This window comes from Schistocerca nitens, chromosome 3, assembly GCF_023898315.1.
Source record: "Schistocerca nitens isolate TAMUIC-IGC-003100 chromosome 3, iqSchNite1.1, whole genome shotgun sequence".
Taxonomy (NCBI): Eukaryota; Metazoa; Arthropoda; class Insecta; order Orthoptera; family Acrididae; genus Schistocerca; species Schistocerca nitens.
The window spans coordinates 927,959,077-927,980,389 of record NC_064616.1 but is presented as its reverse complement, the minus strand read 5'-3'; the positions used below and the strand labels follow the sequence as shown (position 1 = coordinate 927,980,389).

Here is a 21,313-nt window from a genome sequence, read left to right as displayed (position 1 = left end):
GTAAACCCGAGAAGCGTATTTGCAACAGATCTGCTGAGAAAGCATGAAAAGTCATATCTGGTACCTCTACAGGGAGGAGATGGCCAACGACGTACATGAGTTTGACAGGTTATGTAATAAGAGGGGAAGACTGCTGTGCACTATGGCGTTTTTATTGAGGTGCCGTGGCAAGCAAACTCTCCCAGCATTTGCTAAATTTAAACATCATATTGAACTTGTGGCCGCTGTTAAAATTATACGACGGGTGAGTGCAGCCCTAGTGAGAGAGAGGGTACGTTATACAAGTCAGGAACTGCACATGGTGTCCACAAAATTGCTATCAATGCATCTGAAGAGCTTTTCGAAACTCTCAGTGTTATCCTGGGATTGGATAGATGGTGCTACCTGGGCACTAGCTGAGTGGTCAAAACAACAAGACAAGGTCCGCCAAATGTCCAAGGATTCTTGTCTCGAGGCCCAGCAGCAAGAAGGGAATGCACCACATCGGCGTACCATGTTTAATCTCCTGGATAGAATCCTGGACTACGCAGCTGTTGCAGTGCTTGAGAAAGGTTTGAACTATGCACCAACACCACAGACAGCTCCAATCCGAGGTGTCATAGTTGGCATAGAACAGGCAATTTTGAAGCTTCCCCGTGATGTTGCAGAAGAGATTAGGAGAGACTCTTGCAGAATTTTAACACGAGCCCCACCGAGCAAGTTCAACACCAGGCCAGCAGAAAGGTAGGCTCTGCAAGACTTGAGAGCGGACAAAGAACTCGTCATTTTACCTGCCAACAAGGGTAATGCCACCGTCCTCTCACAAGTTTAATGCAGCAGCAAGATGGGGGTGCTGCTCGATGATCCTGCCTATCACAAGCTAAGAGAGGATCCGACTGGCAAAATCCAGAGAAAAACATAAGATCCTCTCAAGAAGAGTTCTATTCCTTCTAAAGTGACCAAAAACCTATTCCAACAGGCTGCAGTTCCCCCAAGACTGTATGGCCTACTCACAAGATACACAAGGATGAGACACCTCTTCGCCCATTAGTGAGCAAGATTGGAGCTCCTACTTATTTTCTGGCCAAACATCTTACTACACTGTTGGGACCTCTCATAGGCAAGTGTGATCACCATATCCGGAATTCAGAGGACTTCATAGGACACCTGAAGACACTTAAGCTACAAGTGTCTGATATTTTGGTTAGTTCTGACGTTATATCTTTGTTTTCGAAAGTACCTCTGCAGGAATCATTAGAGCTTATCAGCAGCCAGTTTGAGAGAGACATTGTGGCATTATTTAAACATGTGCTTACCTCAACTTATTTCTTACTCAGTTACCAAGTGGACCGTGTCACCATGGGAAGTCTTCTGTCTCCCATGGTGGCCAACTATTTTATGGAAGACTCTGAGCAAAAAGCACTGAAGTCAAAAAGTCTCAAACCTTCTTGTTTCTGACGGTATGTAGACGATACTTTTGTGGTGTGGCCTCACATTACCTGAGCTTCTCCAGCATCTGAACTCGCTCCATCGCAATATACATTTCACAATGGAAGTGGAAAAGGATGGCATCTTACCATTCCTGGACGTCTTAGTCAGAATAAAAGCTGATGGTACACTGGGACACAGCGTCTATCGCAAATCAACTCATATGGAGCTATATTTGCAGGCCAAAAGTTGTCATCATCCTGCGCAATGCGGTAGTCTCCTACGCTCTTGGGTGCATAGAGCACATGTAGTCTCAGATGCCGACAGTCTACCTGGTGAGCTACAACACCTGAGAACGATATTCCAACAGAATGGCTATTCCGATAGGCATATACACCATTAATTCAGTTCTAAGCAAACTCAAAGCAAGGATGTAAATGAAGATGTGGAGGCACGCACTTCAACAGCGTTCTTGCCCTATTTTGGTGGCATGTCTTCGAGAATAGAAAGAATCCTCAAAAAGCATGACATCAGGTGTGTTTTTTGGCCACCATCAAAATTGAGGAATGATTGTGCTCGGTCAAAGGCAATCTTGGCCTTAGGAAACATGCCGTGTATAAAATCCCATGCCAGTGTGGAAAATCGTATATTGGACAGACATGCCAAACCATGCAAGAACATTGCATCAAACACCATTGTCATACACGTCTGGGGCAACCTGATAAATCAGCGGTAGTGGAGTATTGCCTGGACACAGGACATCATGTGCTTTACTAACAGACGGAAATTTTATCCCCAGCATCATCTTTCTGTGTTGTTAAGGAGCCCATACATATCTATATGGCAGACAATCTTATCAACAGGGATGCAGGTTTTCAACTAAGTGCCATCTGGAATCCAGCACTGGCTGCCATTAAATCGAAAACAGGGAAAACAAGAACTTCCGATTCATCAAGTGACACAATGCGCAACTGAGATTTAGTTCAGACTTTAACCGCAGGAGTGTCCAGCAGCACAGTCATTGCCCATAGCGCACGTGCGGATGGCCTTTCTGCGGCTCCCAGCAAAGGGCACCAGGATCACCACTTTCCTCCAACTGCGAGTGTCTTCCCGTGCACGCGTATTGCCTGCTCCCGGAATGATAAATTCTGACGTTGCCGTGCGATTATCACCAGTTGCGTCTTGCAGCAGTGACAGCAGCAGCTACCACCACCTGATGATGTCGAGCAGTTGCATCGATGAAATATTGTGCGAGTTACACAATATGATCCGGCGGCAAACCAGAGAAGCATATTTGCACCGTGTCTTCCTTTTGTTAAATGTTAATACTGAACAGGATATAAAATCTGTTAAATCTGAACCCAAGAGGGTAATCAATAAGCCGAAAATTGATTATTTTAGGACACTCTTCAAAGACATTCACAGGCATGATGTTTACAGTGCTCATGGCATGAATGAAAAATATAACACTTTTGCTAATAAAGGGCTTACCTTATTTGAACACTGTTTTCCCCAAAAGCTTACCAAGGTTAGAGCAAAGTCTACAAAGAAGCCATGGATTACTCGATGAATAGAGGTATCGTGTAAAACAATAAGAAAACTGTATCTGTCAATTCGAAATAGTTCTAATTGATGCTATAGCACATTACAAGAAATAATGAAAAATATTAAAGATTGTAATACGGACATCAAAGCAAATATATTACAAGGAAAAGATAGTCATATCAGATAACAAAATAAAGACAATATGGGATATAGTGAAGGAGGAGACTGGTAGAACCAGACATGAAGAGGGGCAAATAGCATTAAGAGTAAGTGATACATTGATGACATGTGTATAGTGTTGCAGAACGTTGTAACAAACATTTTATAATTGTTATTGAAAAGATGGGATTGTCAGGTTCTGTAGATGCTGCCATGGGAGACCTCAGACCAGACGTTTCAAGTAACTTCCATAATATGAATTTGACCCCCACATCTAGTGGGTATGATGTCATATCAACAAAGTTAATTAAAGAATGTGATTCTGAGTTAAGTAACATATTAAGCTATCTGTGTAACTAGTCGTTTATTTCTGGAAACATCCCCCAGGCTGTGGCTAAGCCATGTCTCCACAGTATCCTTTCTTTCAGGACAGGAAGTTTCATACCAGCGCACACTCCGCTGCAGAGTGAAAATCTCATTCTGGAAACATCCCCCAGGTTGTGGCTAAGCCATGTCTCCACAATATCCTTTTCTTCAGGAGTGCTAGTTCTGCAAGGTTCGCAGGAGAGCTTCTGTAAAGTTTGGAAGGTAGGAGATGAGGTACTGGCAGAAGTAAAGCTATGAGTACCGGGCGCGAGTCGTGCTTCAGTAGCTCAGTTGGTAGAGCACTTGCCCGCGAAAGGCAAAGGTCCTGAGTTCGAGTCTCGGTCAGGCACACAGTTTTAATCTGCCAGGAAGTTTCATATCAGCGCACACTCCGCTGCAGAGTGAAAATCTCATTCTAGTTGTTTATTAGTGGAATATTTCTTGAATGGTTGAAATATGCTGAAGTTAAGCCACTGTTTAAGAAGGGAGATAAAGAAATAGTGTGAAATTTCTGTCCAATTTCAGTTTTTCCAACATTCTCAAAAATTTTAGGAAAGGTAATGTACAATCTGCTTTACAACATTTATCACAAATGACATACTGTCAAAGTCGCAGTTCGGATTTCTAATGGGTTCTGATATTGAGAAGGCTATCTACACTTACAGTGAAAATGTGCTTAATGCATTAGACAAAAAATTGCAGGCAACTGGTATATTTTGTGATCTGTCAAAGGCCTTTGACTGTGTAAATCGCAATATCCTTTTAAGTAAATTAGAATATTATGGTGTAATAGGAAACACTGCAAAATGGTTCAAATCTTATAACTCTCGCAGGAAACAAAGGGTGGTATTAGGAAAGAGACATGTATTAAGCTATCAGGCATCATCCAACTGTGAACTAATTACATGTGGGGTCCCACAAGGTTCCATCTTTGGGCCCTTACCTTTTCTTGTGTATATAATGACCTTTCATCAGTAACATTACCAAATGCCAAGTTTATTTTGTTAGCCGATGATACAAACATTGCAATAAATAGCAAATCAAGTGTAGTTTCAGTAAGATTGGCTAATAAAATATTAGTGGACATTAATCACTGGTTCCTAGCCAATTCTTTGTCACTAAACTTTGAAAAAACACATTACATGCAGTTCAGAACTTGTAAGGAGTGTCCCACGAGTATATGCCTAACATATGATGACAAGCAGATAGAAGAAATGGACAGTGTTAAATTCTTGGGATTACAGCTTGATAATAAATTCAACTGCTGAAGTGTCTAAACAAATCTCTATTTGCAATGCGAATTCTGTCAGACCTAGGGGATATAAAAATGAAAAAGCTGGCATACTATGCCTACTTTCACTCCATAATGTCATATGGAATTATTTTGTGGGGTAATTTATCAAGCGGAGCTAAAGTTTTCTGGGCACAAAAATGTGCAATAAGAGTTATATGTGGTGTGAACTCAAGAACATCCTGTAGTGGCCTGTTTAAGGAACTAGGGATACTAACTACTGCTTCCCAATATATTTATTCCTTAATGAAATTTGCCATTAAAATATATATCAGTTTTTCAAACCAACAGCTCAGTTCATGGAATCAATACTAAAAATAAGAAAAATCTTCACAAGGATTTAAAGTCAGTCACTCTTGTACAAAAAGATGTGCATTGTTCAGGAACACACATTTTCAGTAACTTGCCAGGAGCCATAAAAAGCTTAACAACCAATGAAATTCAGTTTAAGAGAAGCCTAAAGAATTTATTGGTGGCCAACTACTTCTACTCCATTGATGAATTTCCCAGTAGAACCAACTGACACGTATGATCTAACTTCTGCACCATTTCATTGCAGTAATGTGTAATGTATTATTATTTTTCTGACATGTTCTATGTCCTGGAGGACCTTCTCACTATGGATCAGTTGGAATGAAAGTAAATATAATGTAATCTAATCAAGATTTTTTATTGCAGAGTGGAAGATCGTCCATTTTTAGTTCAGCCTGACACATGCATTTGATTTAGTTTTTCTAAGTACTTTGGTTAGCCTATTTCTTTTGTGGTATGTTTTGTAAACTGACTTCCATAATTGTTCTGCAAGTGTTTTAGTTTTACGTAAATAGTGGTCTCACAAATTGTAGTCATGCTTGGTACAAGCATTTTAGTACAGGCACTAATGATCAGTTTCAAACATCTAGTAACCACCACCACAACCATAACACAACAAGGTCACTGCTGATTTCCAAGTCTATATTTATTTAATCTGAGTTTATACTTCATCTCAAATGACTGTGTTGGCATTGAGACATTAAATCAGAAGTTTCCTTTCTTTGTTCTGAATAAATCTGAAAAAGTGGGAAAGCTTTAGAATGCATGTACAAGCAATATTGGCCAAAGTAAGGAAGACTTTGAATTAATGTATCAGTGGGAGCACTGAGTATTTAACTACTTTACTATTTTTCAAAATATATTTTTGTTTTTTTTGCTTCATTTATATCCATTGTAATATAATAAATTATAAAGAAAATTAAGAAAAAGAAAAGAAACATAACTTTTTTAATTAGGTATTTTCTTATATCTTTCTTAATTTGAAGGATTTATTGCAAAACTTTTTGGTGAGATTTTGTAGTGCTTTTTCATTCAGCCATGTAATTTTTTAATATATGTATTTCTCTAATCACTAGGTTCTTTCAACATTGGTCATTGCATACTTGTGCTATTGCGCCTATTCTACAGTTCTCAAGATTAAATTTTTAAACCTCTACTACCTTGCTCCACATCATCAGACAGATGAATATTCACTTATCTTCTCTGGAATGATGTTATGTAGGCTCACACCACCTATTTGCCTAAATTTTTTGGGACTGATCCACATGGATAGCCATGTCATAAAAACACACATCATGGAGACTTACTACACACAGGTAGGTGCTGTTGTATATATACAATACTACTTTTGAGTGGCACGGATACAGTAATTAGTTGTAGGCACTTATTTTTTCATCATTGTGTAATTTTTTTTTTGAATTTTATGAAGTCTGAAATTGAAAAGACAATGAGTTTATATTCCATTTAGTACCACCTATGTAATATATCCAATGGATATCATTTTCCTGGTCTGTTTGAGTTCTAGCTGTCATTATTTTGTTGTGAAATTGAGAGCATGAGTTACACGTTGTAGATATATCAGCTTCCTACCCTTGAGTGACAAACATGATGACAGTTTTGTTTGCTCACACAAAATTAGGTCACTTTGGATACCTGGTTTTAATAACAATACCTTAATGTTAAATGTTTAGAACCAGTTGTCTGGACACAAAACTTAACTCCTGCCAGGCATTTCCACTCATTTCAGGATAACCCCCCATTTCTCTGCTCTTTCAAAACCTACCCCATAGTTTTGTTGCTAAACCTTTTCTGTAAACGTCCTGCTTTTGACCATCTGTGTTTCCTTACCTCAGTTTTTCCAATTCCCTTCTATAGTCAGTCATGATAAAGCCTTGAGCAGTCTAAACACTTTAACACAGTGAGAAATTAGTGCTACATTCACTTATTGTATTGCAGTCATTGTTCATGATTACAGGATGTTCTTGTTAGTAAGAATGTTGACCATGTATCATTTGCTTATGTAATTTATTTATTTGATGCAAATCAATCTTAGGTATGTTTCACTGAAATGGGGCACACATTTGTGAGGATTATATATTTTTGCATAGCCCCCACCACGTGACACAATTATACCAAAGCTGAAAATGTGCCCAGGTTGTGATAAAAAAAATCTTGCAATATTATGTCTACGTGCCAGCTCCTCTCTGCATGAGGCATTGCTTCACTCAAAATTGCACCTCATATATGTGTAAGGCAGGTTCCCATATGGTAATGAGAGTGAATATGTTGTCTCGGAGTATTACATTATATGCAAGGCAGTGGATCCTCTGTCCAAGAGACCCATCTGTTGTCCATGAAATTAGGACATTCATAAGTGATGAGTGACTGCCTCTGCTTATATTCATATTGAGCTTAATACTCTGATGGAGGGAGTTAATGTGATAATGATTGTAAGAGAGTCAGTGGACATTTGCATTGCCAATACTTTAGTAAACTGAGACATCAGATTTCAATCGAGCAACATATGGAAACATATTGTAGACCTGCTCAAAAACAAATGCCAACAAAGGTTGAGGGAGGCAGTGTTCATCACAAGGATGTTAATACCAGTGGTCTTGTTAGTGCAGATTCATAAACTTTTTCATTTTGGGTATAGCTGAAGAGTGGGATGGGCAGTACACAAACATAAATAATCATCACTTGTGTGGGGTTACCTTCAGTACTTTAGGTTACTAGATGATAGCAGGCTGGTATGTTACTGAAATAGTTTGTTATTTTTATGATGTTATCTTCCTGGACATTGAAGAACCACTCACATGTGAGATATTTGTTACTGTCAAAAAATTTCTACTGTTTACTTACTTCCTGATTCTTATTTATATTGAGAAATAGTTGTATTGTGAGTGCCATCTTACATCACATGAGCTAATTGCAAGTCATACATTTTGTGACTGCAAGATAATGTAAATCTCTTACATATACTCTGATATCGATACAGCAAAATATGTATTTATTTAAAAATCACCTCTTACTGTATATTACTTTCACAATATTCGTAAATTGTAGTCACACACACATTCAAATATAAATTTTTTATTAGTTATGTATCAGAGCAGAATTGTATGTATTATGGAAACATCGACATGATGGCATACATAGTTGTGAAAATATATATTTTTTTTCTTTTCTTTTAACAGGTAATGGGACATATGGATGTTGTGCCCATTATATCGGATGGCTTCAATGTATATTTTCCTATAGCCGTCCTGGCATTTTGCCTTGCAACTTACTTTAATGTTGGGTCTCGTATTGTGTCATGGATAGGATTTCACCAGTTTTTGGGTGATGAAGAAACTGCAGACTTGGTTGCTGATGGAAGAGCGCACATAAGAAGAGGTAGGCTCATAGAAACAAAACTATGCATTAAAACTTACTATACTAAAGAGTCAATTTTTGTGTGGAATTTCAACAAGCATACATGCTGGTACTTGTTAAAAATAGCTAAAAGTAGGCACAACATACTATTGGGTGGATATGGATCAATAGGAGTAAGATCCTGAAATACAGAAAACAGATTGAGTGAAGGAATTAGTGATATATTTTCATTGGGTAGTGTTAGGATAGTAAGGGCAAGAACTGACAAAGGAAAAAAATGGCTTAAACATAGTACCACTTTGAATGTGTGAGAATGCGCTAAGATTTTTACAGACAAGGGAACATTTCCATGTTCAAATAAACAATCACGATGAAACTGGACAAATGTAAAGAGTGGACAAAATAAAGCAATACATATTTTTTCTTTTTGTTTTTGCCCAATTTTGCTTTTAAGGAATAAAACACATCTTAAAAGTTAATTTGGTATATTAGGTTTCAAGGGGATATCTTCGAAGCGATTATATATAAAAAGTGTTGTCATTCAACATCATCTTTGCCTCTGCACTTCTGCCTCGACTGACATCTCTGCCCAAACTCTTTGTCTTTAAATATGTCTGCTTGTGTCTGTATATGTGTGGATGGATATGTGTGTGTGTGTGTGTGTGTGCGCGAGTGTATACCCGTCCTTTTTTCCCCCTAAGGTAAGTCTTTCCGCTCCCGGGATTGGAATGACTCCTTACCCTCTCCCTTAAAACCCACATCCTTTCGTCTTTCCCTCTCCTTCCCTCTTTCCTGATGAGGCAACAGTTTGTTGCGAAAGCTTGAATTTTGTGTGTATGTTTGTGTGTCTGTCGACCTGCCAGCACTTTCATTTGGTAAGTCACATCATCTTTGTTTTTAGATATATTTTTCCTACGTGGAATGTTTCCCTCTATTATAACCATATCATTAATTTGAACCCAACAATTACGTTTGTTATTGTCGCTGTTGCATTTCGAAACCTTTCCTGTCGTCTTATTTTCTCTTTATTTTCTCTTTCTGTTTTTACCAGTAGTCTCACTTTGTATTCACCTTCCCCTTTTTACCGTAATCTACTATACAATTTTATCCCGCCTATATATACTCAATAATACGTAACCCACTTCCAAACCATAACCAAAAAAATTTATTTTCCGCTTTCAACACCACCGCTGCTATAAAATCCACCGTTTCTAGTTCAATAACAGCTGCTTTCATGTATAAAACAACCATTTCGGCTAGTTCTAATAACTTTCACTATATTTCCACTTCCGTTTTTCGCTCATCACTGATCATTTTTAGCCACTCCCCACAGGTTTTAACGTCATTATTTACAATTGTTAGCCCCATTTTCGTAATCTTTCACCACAACACCACTCCTTTTAATACATTTACACGTTTTTTCGAAATTTTCCCGAATTTCTCCGTCCTTTAACGTGTTTTAGCGGCAACACAACCACCTAACCTTTATGCACATTGCTGCCTACCAACCCAAGTTCACCACAGGATCAACTTAACCAACACTTTTTCACCTTTTTCCATACCAGATCTCCAGTTGCTTTCTAGTTCACCTTTATCTCTCCCCATATATTTTTATCTTTCATTTTCATTTCAACCTCATGTTACACATTCCACCTTCTAATACCATGTCACCCTCACAACACCCCCACAACGACCCCATTAAGTTTTATTTACATTCCCTCCGCAAACATGCCTTCACCCTAGCCAGATTACGCTCCCATATTTTATTTTCTCAGGCTTGTCTGACATTTGGCATAACCCCCAAAGGCCTCACACTTAAAGTTCCCATCTCTGGCTGCAACCCTTCTTTCCATCAGTCCCTATACCAGTTCCAAACTGAACAATCCATTGCCCTCACCCACCTAATCCTTCACCTACACATCAACTCAGCCAACGAACACACCCGTCAACTCCTATCCTTAATAAAAGTCCTCAATCTTTCCTCTCCCACATCCACACCGGCTGTTCAGAGCATCCTCCTACAGGCCAACCGCAAATTAGAACAGCATGCCACCCTCCACCTCAAAAAACTATCCAATCTCCTGGTTTCCCACCTCCGGAAAGGCAACTCACTCACCCTTCACAACCATTCCAGCAAACCTCAACCTCCTCTCATTGCACACAAACCCAGTCTCTCCCATCTACTCAATCTCCCACTTCCAGCTCCACTCCCCCCAAAACCTCAAAATTCCAATCAACTCAATCTGGAACCACAACACCCTAATTCAGTAGTTAACCTTTCCTCCAAACCTCTCTCCCAATCCGAAACCTCTGTCCTATCCAAAGGCCTCACCTTCAGCCCCACTCCCAGATTCAACCAAACAGCCCTCGTCAAAGATTTACCGTCCTACACTCATACTCTCTGCTGGAAGTATCACTTTGCCACGAAGAAAAATGATCCTAATCCTACTCCTAATGATCCAACTCCCCAAGACACTATCCAAATTGAACCCTGCTTGGAACAGTTCCGTCCTCCGTCACAGCGGGACCCACCTCCTCTTCCTCAAAATCACCTCTCCAAACCTTCCAGGAATTTCTGACTTCCAGCCTTGCCTCTCAATCCTTCTTAAAAAACCTTAATCCTACTCTCAACATCACCACTGCTGAAGCCCAGGCTATCCGTGATCTGAAGGCTGACCGGTCCATCGTCATTCTTCCGGCGGACAAGGGTTCCACGACCGTGGTACTTAATCGTCGGGAGTATGTGGCTGAGGGACTGCGTCAGCTTTCAGACAACACCACATACAAAGTTTGCCAAGGTAATCCCATTCCTGATGTCCAGGCGGAGCTTCAAGGAATCCTCAGAACCTTAGGCCCCCTACAAAACCTTTCACCTGACTCCATCAACCTCCTGACCCCCCCCGACACCCCGCACCCCTACCTTCTACCTTCTTCCTAAAATTCACAAACCCAATCATCCCGGCCGCCCCATTGTAGCTGGTTACCAAGCCCCCACAGAACGTATCTCTGCCTACGTAGATCAACACCTTCAACCCATTACATGCAGTCTCCCATCCTTCATCAAAGACACCAACCACTTTCTCGAACGCCTGGAATCCTTACCCAATCCATTACCCCTAGAAACCATCCTTGTAACCATTGATGCCACTTCCTTATACACAAATATCCCGCACGTCCAGGGTCTCGCTGCGATGGAGCACTTCCTTTCACGCCGATCACCTGCCACCCTACCTAAAACCTCTTTCCTCATTACCTTAGCCAGCTTCATCCTGACCCACAACTTCTTCACTTTTGAAGACCAGACATACCAACAATTGAAGGGAACAGCCATGGGTACCAGGATGGCCCCTTCGTACACCAACCTATTCATGGGTCGCTTAGAGGAAGCCTTCTTGGTTACCCAGGCCTGCCAACCCAAAGTTTGGTACAGATTTATTGATGACATCTTCATGATCTAGACTCACAGTGAAGAAGAACTCGAGAATTTCCTCTCCAACCTCAACTCCTTTGGTTCCATCAGATTCACCTGGTCCTACTCCAAATCCCATGCCACTTTCCTTGATGTTGACCTCCACCTGTCCAATGGCCAGCTTCACACGTCCGTCCACATCAAACCCACCAACAAGCAACAGTACCTCCATTACGACAGCTGCCACCCATTCCACATCTAACGGTCCCTTCCCTACACACCGAGCGAGGTGGCGCAGTGGTTAGCACACTGGACTCGCATTCGGGAGGACGACGGTTCAATCCCGTCTCCGGCCATCCTGATTTAGGTTTTCCGTGATTTCCCTAAATCGCTTCAGGCAAATGCCGGGATGGTTCCTTTGAAAGGGCACGGCCGATTTCCTTCCCCATCCTTCCCTCACCCGAGCTTGCGCTCCGTCTCTAATGACCTCGTTGTCGACGGGACGTTAAACACTAACCACCACCATCCCTTCCCTACAGCCTAGGTCTTTGTGGCAAACGAATCTGCTCCAGTCCGGAATCCCTGAAGCATTACACCAACAACCTGACAACAGCTTTCGCATCCCGCAACTACCCTCCCGACCTGGTACAGAAGCAAATAACCAGAGCCACTTCCTCATCCTCTCAAACCCAGAACCTCCCACAGAAGAACCACAAAAGTGCCCCACTTGTGACAGGATACTTTCCGGGACTGGATCAGATTCTGAATGTGGCTCTCCAGCAGGGATACGACTTCCTCAAATCCTGCCCTGAAATGAGATCCATCCTTCATGAAATCCTCCCCACTCCACCCAGAGTGTCTTTCCGCCGTCCACCTAACCTCCGTAACCTCTTAGTTCATCCCTATGAAATCCCCAAACCACCTTCCCTACCCTCTGGCTCCTACCCTTGTAACCGCCCCCGGTGTAAAACCTGTCCCATGCACCCTCCCACCACCACCTACTCCAGTCCTGTAACCCGGAAGGTGTACACGATCAAAGGCAGAGCCACGTGTGAAAGCACCCACGTGATCTACCAACTGACCTGCCTACACTGTGACGCATTCTATGTGGGAATGACCAGCACCAAACTGTCCATTCGCATGAATGGACACAGGCAGACAGTGTTTGTTGGTAATGAGGATCACCCTGTGGCTAAACATGCCTTGGTGTACGGCCAGCACATCTTGGCACAGTGTTACACCGTCCGGGTTATCTGGATACTTCCCACTAACACCAACCTATCCGAACTCCGGAGATGGGAACTTGCTCTTCAATATATCCTCTCTTCCCGTTATCCGCCAGGCCTCAATCTCCACTAATTTCAAGTTGCCGCCACTCATACCTCACCTGTCATTCAACAACATCTTTGCCTCTGCACTTCTGCCTCGACTGACATCTCTGCCCAAACTCTTTGTCTTTAAATATGTCTGCTTGTGTCTGTATATGTGTGGATGGATGTGTGTGTGTGTGTGTGTGTGTGTGTGTGTGTGTGTGTGTGTGTGTGTGTGTGTGCGAGTGTATACCCGTCCTTTTTTCCCCCTAAGGTAAGTCTTTCCGCTCCCGGGATTGGAATGACTCCTTACCCTCTCCCTTAAAACCCACATCCTTTCGTCTTTCCCTCTCCTTCCCTCTTTCCTGATGAGGCAACAGTTTGTTGCGAAAGCTTGAATTTTGTGTGTATGTTTGTGTTTGTTTGTGTGTCTGTCGACCTGCCAGCACTTTCATTTGGTAAGTCACATCATGTTTATATATATATATATATATATATATATATATATATATATATATGTGTGTGTGTGAATGTAAAATATAAAATAACAATTAGTACATGAAATAAATACAATTAAAACAAATAATTAGAATAATAATGTGAGTGTTAAGATATTATAATTGGGTATGTTAAAAATACTCTGACAGCACATTGTGTGCAGCTTATTTTCTGAAAATGGTATTTCAGAAACCAGCTTTGTTACACAGGGATGCATGTGGCCTGAAAGCTTCCTTAATTTATGTTGTAACAAGAATTTCAATTTTTAAAGTTAATTAATTGATAGTTGGGTAGTTTGCAAAATTTCAAATTATTACAAATGTTGAGTATACATTTTTCAAGGACATTAATTACATATCAACTTCTATATGAAACAGTAGTTTGTATATCATCATTTTGAAGATATTGCCTCCAAACCAAATATGCCAATTTACCTTTTGGGGCGTGTTTCACTGCTTAAAAGTGAAATTGGGCTGAAGAAAAAAAATACATATTACATTATATTGTCTACACACCCACCAAGTTTCATCAAAATCATTTATTTACGCTTCAGCACGTTCCCTTGTGAGTGAAATGGCACAGTGGTAAGTAGACTGGCCTCACCTTGGAACTGAGGGACTGAGCATGATTCAGTGTTGAGTCCAATTGTCCTGATAAAAATTTGCAGTGGTTTCCCAAAATCGGATAAGACAAATGCTGAAATGGGTATTTTTCAAAGGACATGTCCAATTTCCCTCTCTATCTTTCCTCTATCCAAACTTGTGTCCCATTTTTAATGATATCATCAGCGGGACAGTGATTCCTCATTTTCTTTCCTTCTTGATAGGAATAATTTTTACTTTCTTTTTGCTTTGCCTCCCCGTTTCATGCAGGCTTATAATTCACAAACAGGAGAAACTATATTAGAATTTGGAAATAATACACACTTACTACTTAATTTTTCCTCAATAATTTTTTATTGTATAGTGCTTTCCATTGCAGTTCATGTTAGCCACTAAGCTGACCATAAACTAGTTTATGATGGTTAAAACATGCAGTTTAAATTTGCAGAATTTCTTAAAAGTAGAAGTTAACATAAATTGAAGTGAATTAATTACTTTGTCATGAGAGTTCCAGATACCAGCATATAATACATATAACTGGTTTAAGGTACTTTGTGAACATGTATTTTCATCAGTTTATATCTATAAAATGTAGCCTCTACGTTTTAGCAGTCTGCAGAAGAAAAGAAGACTGATTTAGGTAGCATTTAACATTGTAAGTGTATTTCACAGGAAAATGTAGGCACCTACTATTATATACCCACTGTGTTTTTAATTTGTCTTTGTAGCTTAGTAGGTAAGAGTTGGTCCCTTATTGGTTTTTCAACCCTCACAGTTATTTGTGTATGTGAAAAATTCTGGACATCACCATGGTTTGGAGTCCACATCCCACTATAACTGCCTGAGTAACTCAGCTGGAATGTTGGGGGAAGGTAAGGGCTTATCCCCCAATAGGACCATGCATATTAAAACAGTACAGTTTTAAAAACCAGTCTTCAGATTGAGGGCAGCTTTACCTTTAGTATAAAATATCTGTTATGTGTTTTTATTGCAAGAGAATATTAAATGTATTGTCTTGTTTTTACTGTGATAGAAATGAGAAGACGTCAAAGAGTCGAAGACTCAGTAAATCGTCGTAAAGCTTATGAAGAAAGGCTGCAAGACAGTACCCGATACAGGTCGTCTCGAGAAGCTGCTGATGAGAGAGGTGAGATTGTAATTGTTGTAAATCACTTCTTCAACAACACTGATTTTATTAAACAAAAATTATGTACAAATAAATCACAGGACGTAATAGTTCCAACTTCACTGGAAATATACAAAACAAGAGAGTTCACCTCTTGGTGAACACTCACAGTTAACTGGAGGAGGGCACTGTGTGTAGATTTAACTGGAAGATACTCAAATACACCCAGTGCTCCCATTGCACTCATATGCAATTAGTTTGTTCACTGAAAAAAACAGTTGTCGGTTGAACAGTAAGTGCAGACAGTCCCACTTTTATGCAGACAGCTAAGTTCATATGCTTCCCAGATGTTGACAGTTGGTAACACAAAGTCCAAATCATAGTCCAAGAGAGAACCACGTAGCACAGGGTTGTCAGTAGTAGGTGCATTAGAGAGCTTGCTGTAAACATCGACTGGTTGCAACGGATGAGGCCATGGCAGTTTGCAGCTGCCCTTAAATATGCTGCTGGTGTTTTGTCGTGTGACCTGGGGCTGGTGGATGCATCCTTTCATACTGTTACTAATGATCTCAGTGGATATATACATGATTATGGTGATTTATGCATCAGTACATCTGCCAGGATTACAAGAGTCAGGCATCATTGTTACTTACATCTCTTCATTTTGTTTTGCATATAAAAATGTATCTATTGATGATTATCAATATCACAATACAAACTGCATTGTAACAGGGCTTGATACAATCAGATGATTTTAGTGAAATAATAGGAGACTTCTTACAAAATTTTTCCATGGGCTGGATCACAGTTCCCATGCACATGGTCATAACTTCCCTTCTCTCCACTTTCTGCACTCAATGGTGCATCTAAGATGTCCAAACATCACTCCTTTACTTATGAGTGTGGTGGTGATCATTAACACACAAACAGAAATGCCTGTTTCCCGTTTGGATCTCTGTCTCTGCTGCTCTTTTTTTGTAACCCTAACTTATTTTCTAATTGGTGTATGCATATGCTGCCCTATTCCTCCTGCTTTAATCTCTGAATTTTTAAACTCCTAACTTTTACATTTCCATTGATATCTTCCTTGTGTCCTCTCTTCCTGTTCGCTACTGTTTCCAGAATTAGGTTAATCGATACAAAGTGACCAGAGCGTTGGCCTGCCCGCAAGGGCCAATCACAATGTCTCCCTCACCTATACCTTTTGAATTCCTGTTGATAAAATCACCTTTAGTTTTAAGATCAAATTTAACCTGTTCTTTCCCTTTATATTTCAGAGCAAATGAACTTGGTTTTACCACAACCTCTTGTGACTAAAGTTAAATAAACTTCTTTAATCTGTTTGTGTGTACTGTTATGAATATCTTATTTGTTAATAGGCGTTCTACATTTGGTCCATTAGTCATCACAACATGAAAATGTCCTCTCCATGGGCTTTCTAACTATACTGACCATCCTGTTTTCACACTTTCATCTTTTAATAATACCTTGTCTCCTTCCTTGAATTCCTTTTGGTTTTGAGTTTGACCATAATACTCCTTATACATCTTATATTACTTATTAAAACTCCATGCCATATGATACATCTGATGTATCCTTTCCTTTATTTCTGTTACATAATCATTGTAGTTGTATTGTACTTAGGCCATATTGCACCGTAGGATACCAAAACTGTTGCATATTCCCCTGAAAAATAATTCAAATGGAGTGAACCCAGTTGATGAATGTAGTGTGGTGTTATAAAGGAAAGTGATAAAATGCATCCATTTATGCCTGTTTTCTTGCTTCATTCTCACATAAAGGCGTAGATATTCTGTTAGTGTTCAATGCATCCTTTTAAGTCACTGAGGAAGTTTGCTTCTTGGTCACTTATTAATATCCACAGTATTCCCTAATTACAAATTATTCTCTGTGCTAAGACTCACCTCTTGCATAAGTCTGCCTGAAATTCCTTCATATGTGACATCTAACTCTACCTTCATTACATGAAACTTGCATTAGTCCCCCCTCCCCCACCCACCCACCCACCCACCCACCCTCCCTCCCTCCCTCCCTCCCTCCCTCCCTCCCTCCCTCCCTCCCTCCCTCCCTCCCTCCCTCCCTCACACACACACACACACACACACACACACACACACACACACACACACAATGTATCCTCAGCATTAATGTTGTGGCTGTGGCTCCATCGTGCTTCTCTCTTACTTTCATCATGATCTCTCTAAGTTTTATTCTTTCATTGGCATTACTGGCCACAGTATCATTCAATCAATGCTGATTCCTTTATTATGCTAACCTGAGCAGCACTCTCTGCTATGAAACTTGATGTTCCAGCACTTCCCTGGGTGCATCTTATATTTACAAAATTATTCCTGTCCTTACAGTCTACTGAGTATAACTCTACGGCATGGGTGTACTGTATACTCATGGCATTCTTTCATTTCCTGGTTTCTGAGTCGTCATATTTGCTAGTCTAGCATCAGCATGACACTGTTAGGATGTGTGTCCTATTTCTTTACAAACATAACATATCACAAGTCATGCCTGATCACCCAGTTCTGGATACCCTTGAAGATTGCATCGATGACACATTGTCAGTCACAGGCTTCCAGTTTCCCTTTGATGACCTCTGCATAGTGTTTCCTCTATCCTTCTTGGTGATGGTGAGGATGGGGTGCCCATTTTTATGCTACATTACAACTCAGCTGCATGGCATCAATTTTCCTGACATGTTTCTCATAGTGCAATCCCTCGAATGATGGCTTTCTCTCTTATACATAAAACAGTAGTCTCTCTGGCAACTGGGTTCACTGAACCTTTTTATAAGATGTGATTGATGCTTCTTGTTTTAATGCTAGATCTACTGCTTGTGCTAACGTTACATCCTCTCCTCCCTCTCTCAGAGCAGTCTTAATGCTCTGTATAAACACCGCTTTGTTTGCCAGCTTCCCAAATAGAGCATGGCTACCAGGAACATCTGGTGTCCTCATCACTTCCTGGAGGGCTTCTCACAATTGGTCTAGCAATGTGTCAACACAACTTGCCCTTTGAGCCATACTTTCAGCCTTTCTCTGCCTTTCTCTGTCTACAAGAGAATAATGAACATGCATGGTAATGTAGAGTCTGTTTTGACTGATAGTTCTCCACTAAAATTCCTTTCACATCTGTCCAAGTTGCTGTCAAATTGCATACGAGTAGTTTACTTTGAGTTGCACCCCACAATCCATGTTTTAAAAAATTTTAATAGCACACTATAACTATGACTTGGCATTAGTTCAAGTGCTGGATGTCCACAGGTGTCTAAAAATTCCCTAAGTTCATCTTTATTTCCATCAAAAGCTCTCGAGATTAACTTAAATGAGTCAGGTAAGACAATATGTTGTGTGGGGACCTCACTACCTTTCGTATTCATATTAGGTGGTTTTTCAGCCTTTTTCACAGCTGTAAACCTCATTTCAGTATTATATTGTGATCCACTCACTGCGTTTCTCATTCCGGTGATGGTGCTAAGTTGACATCTCATGCAAGTGAAAGGTTGAAATTTGGTAGTCTACACACACCTGCCTTTGATTCAAGTGTGGATGTTGTTGTTTCTCCTGAGAAGGCAGCCTGTCTTGTTTACTGCTGTGGACTACTCACTGTGGTCTCATCAATCCCTTGAAATGGCATGGTTGCTCTACTTGACTGACTCCCCCCCCCACCTCCTACTCCTCCCCCTCCCCCACCTCCTACTCCTCCCCTCCCCCTCACCACATACACACCTCCCCCCTCACCCTCACCCTCCCCCCACCCTCCCCCTTCCCCTCACCCTTCCCTTCACCCTCACTCTTCCCCCTCATCCCCCCTCGCCATCCCCTCACCCTCACCGCTCATCCTCCCCCCTACCCTCCCCCGTCACCTTCACCCTCCCCCGTCACCCTCCCACTCCCATCCCCCCTCAACCTCACCATCCCCCTCCCCCATCATCCTCACCCATCACGCTCACCCTCGCCCCCCACCCTCACTCTCCCCCCACCCTCACTCTCCCCCCACCCTCACTCTCCCCCCACCCTCACTCTCCCCCCACCCTCACTCTCCCCCCACCCTCACTCTCCCCCCCACCCTCACTCTCCCCCCACCCTCACTCTCCCCCACCCTCACTCTCCCCAACCCTCACTCTCCCCCCAACCCTCACTCTCCCCCAACCCTCACTCTCCCCCAACCCTCACTCTCCCCCAACCATCACTCTCCCCCCACCCTAACTCTCCCCCCACCCTCACTCTCCCCCCACCCTCACTCTCCCCCACCCTCACTCTCCCCCACCCTCACTCTCCCCCCACCCTCACTCTCCCCCCACCCTCACTCTCCCCCCACCCTCACTCTCCCCCCACCCTCACTCTCCCCCCACCCTCACTCTCCCCCCACCCTCACTCTCCCCCCACCTTCACTCTCCCCCCACCCTCACTCTCCCCCCACCCTCACTCTCCACCCCACCCTCACTCTCCACCCCACCCTCACTCTCCACCCCCTCACACTCCACCCCACCCTCACTCTCCACCCCACCCTCACTCTCCACCCCACCCTCACTCTCCACCCCACCCTCACTCTCCAGCCCACCCTCACTCTCCAGCCCACCCTCACTCTCCACCCCACCCTCACTCTCCACCCCACCCTCACTCTCCACCCCACCCTCACTCTCCACCCCACCGTCACTCTCCACGCCACCGTCACTCTCCACGCCACCGTCACTCTCCCCCCACCCTCACTCTCCCCCCCACCCTCACTCTCCCCCCCCACCCTCACTCTCCCCCCCACCCTCACTCTCGCCCCCACCCTCACTCTCGCCCCCACCCTCACTCTCGCCCCCACCCTCACTCTCGCCCCCACCCTCACTCTCGCCCCCACCCTCACTCTCGACCCCTGACTCACTCTCGACCCCCCACACTCACTCTCGCCCCCCCCACACTCACTCTCGCCCCCCCCACACTCACTATTGCCCCCCCCACCGCCACTCTCCCCCCACCGCCACTCTCCCCCCCACCGCCACTCTCCCCCCCAAACTCAACCCCCCACCCCCACTCTCCCCCTCGCCATCACTCTCCCCCCCTCGCCATCACTCTCCCCCCCTCGCCATCACTCTCCCCCCCTCGCCATCACTCTCCCCCCCTCGCCATCACTCTCCCCCCCTCGCCATCACTCTCCCCCCCTCGCCATCACTCTCCCCCCCTCGCCATCACTCCCCCCCCCTCTCCATCACTCTCCCCCCTCGCCATCACTCTCCCCCCCTCGCCATCACTCTCCCCCCCGCCATCACTCTCCCCCACCCCCGCTCGCCATCACTCCCCACCCCCCCGCTCGCCATCACTCCCCACCCCCCGCTCGCCATCACTCCCCACCCCCCCTCGCCATCACTCCCCACCCCCCGCTCGCCATCACTCCCCACCCCCCCTCGCCATCACTCCCCACCCCCCCTCGCCATCACTCCCCACCCCCCCTCGCCATCACTCCCCACCCCCCCTCGCCATCACTCCCCACCCCCCTCGCCACACTCCCCACCCCCCCTCGCCGTCCTCACTCCCCACCCCCCCTCGCCGTCCTCACTCCCCACCCCCCCTCGCCGTCCTCACTCCCCACCCCCCCTCGCCGTCCTCACTCCCCACCCCCCATCGCCGTCCTCACTCCCCACCCCCCCTCGCCGTCCTCACTCCCCACCCCCCCCTCGCCGTCCTCACTCCACCCCCCCTCCCCTCGCCCTCACTCCACCCCCCCTCCCTCGCCCTCACTCCACCCCCCCTCCCTCGCCCTCACTCCACCCCCCCTCCCTCGCCCTCACTCCACCCCCCCTCCCTCGCCCTCACTCCACCCCCCCTCCCTCGCCCTCACTCCACCCCCCCTCCCTCGCCCTCACTCCACCCCCCCCTCCCTCGCCCTCAC

The 21,313-nt window shown here is 43.5% G+C and overlaps 1 protein-coding gene across 2 annotated transcripts in view; it reads left to right on the top strand.

Annotated features, from left to right (window-relative positions):
- Positions 1–21,313, top strand: part of LOC126249002 (LMBR1 domain-containing protein 2 homolog) — a 122,149-nt gene that overhangs the window by 91,317 nt on the left and 9,519 nt on the right. For both annotated transcript variants that reach the window (XM_049950586.1, XM_049950585.1), the window contains 3 exons: positions 6,157–6,396; positions 8,278–8,476; positions 15,308–15,421. In XM_049950586.1, the coding sequence (XP_049806543.1) occupies positions 6,157–6,396; positions 8,278–8,476; positions 15,308–15,421 (553 nt within the window). The remainder of the gene's footprint in view (positions 1–6,156; positions 6,397–8,277; positions 8,477–15,307; positions 15,422–21,313) is intronic.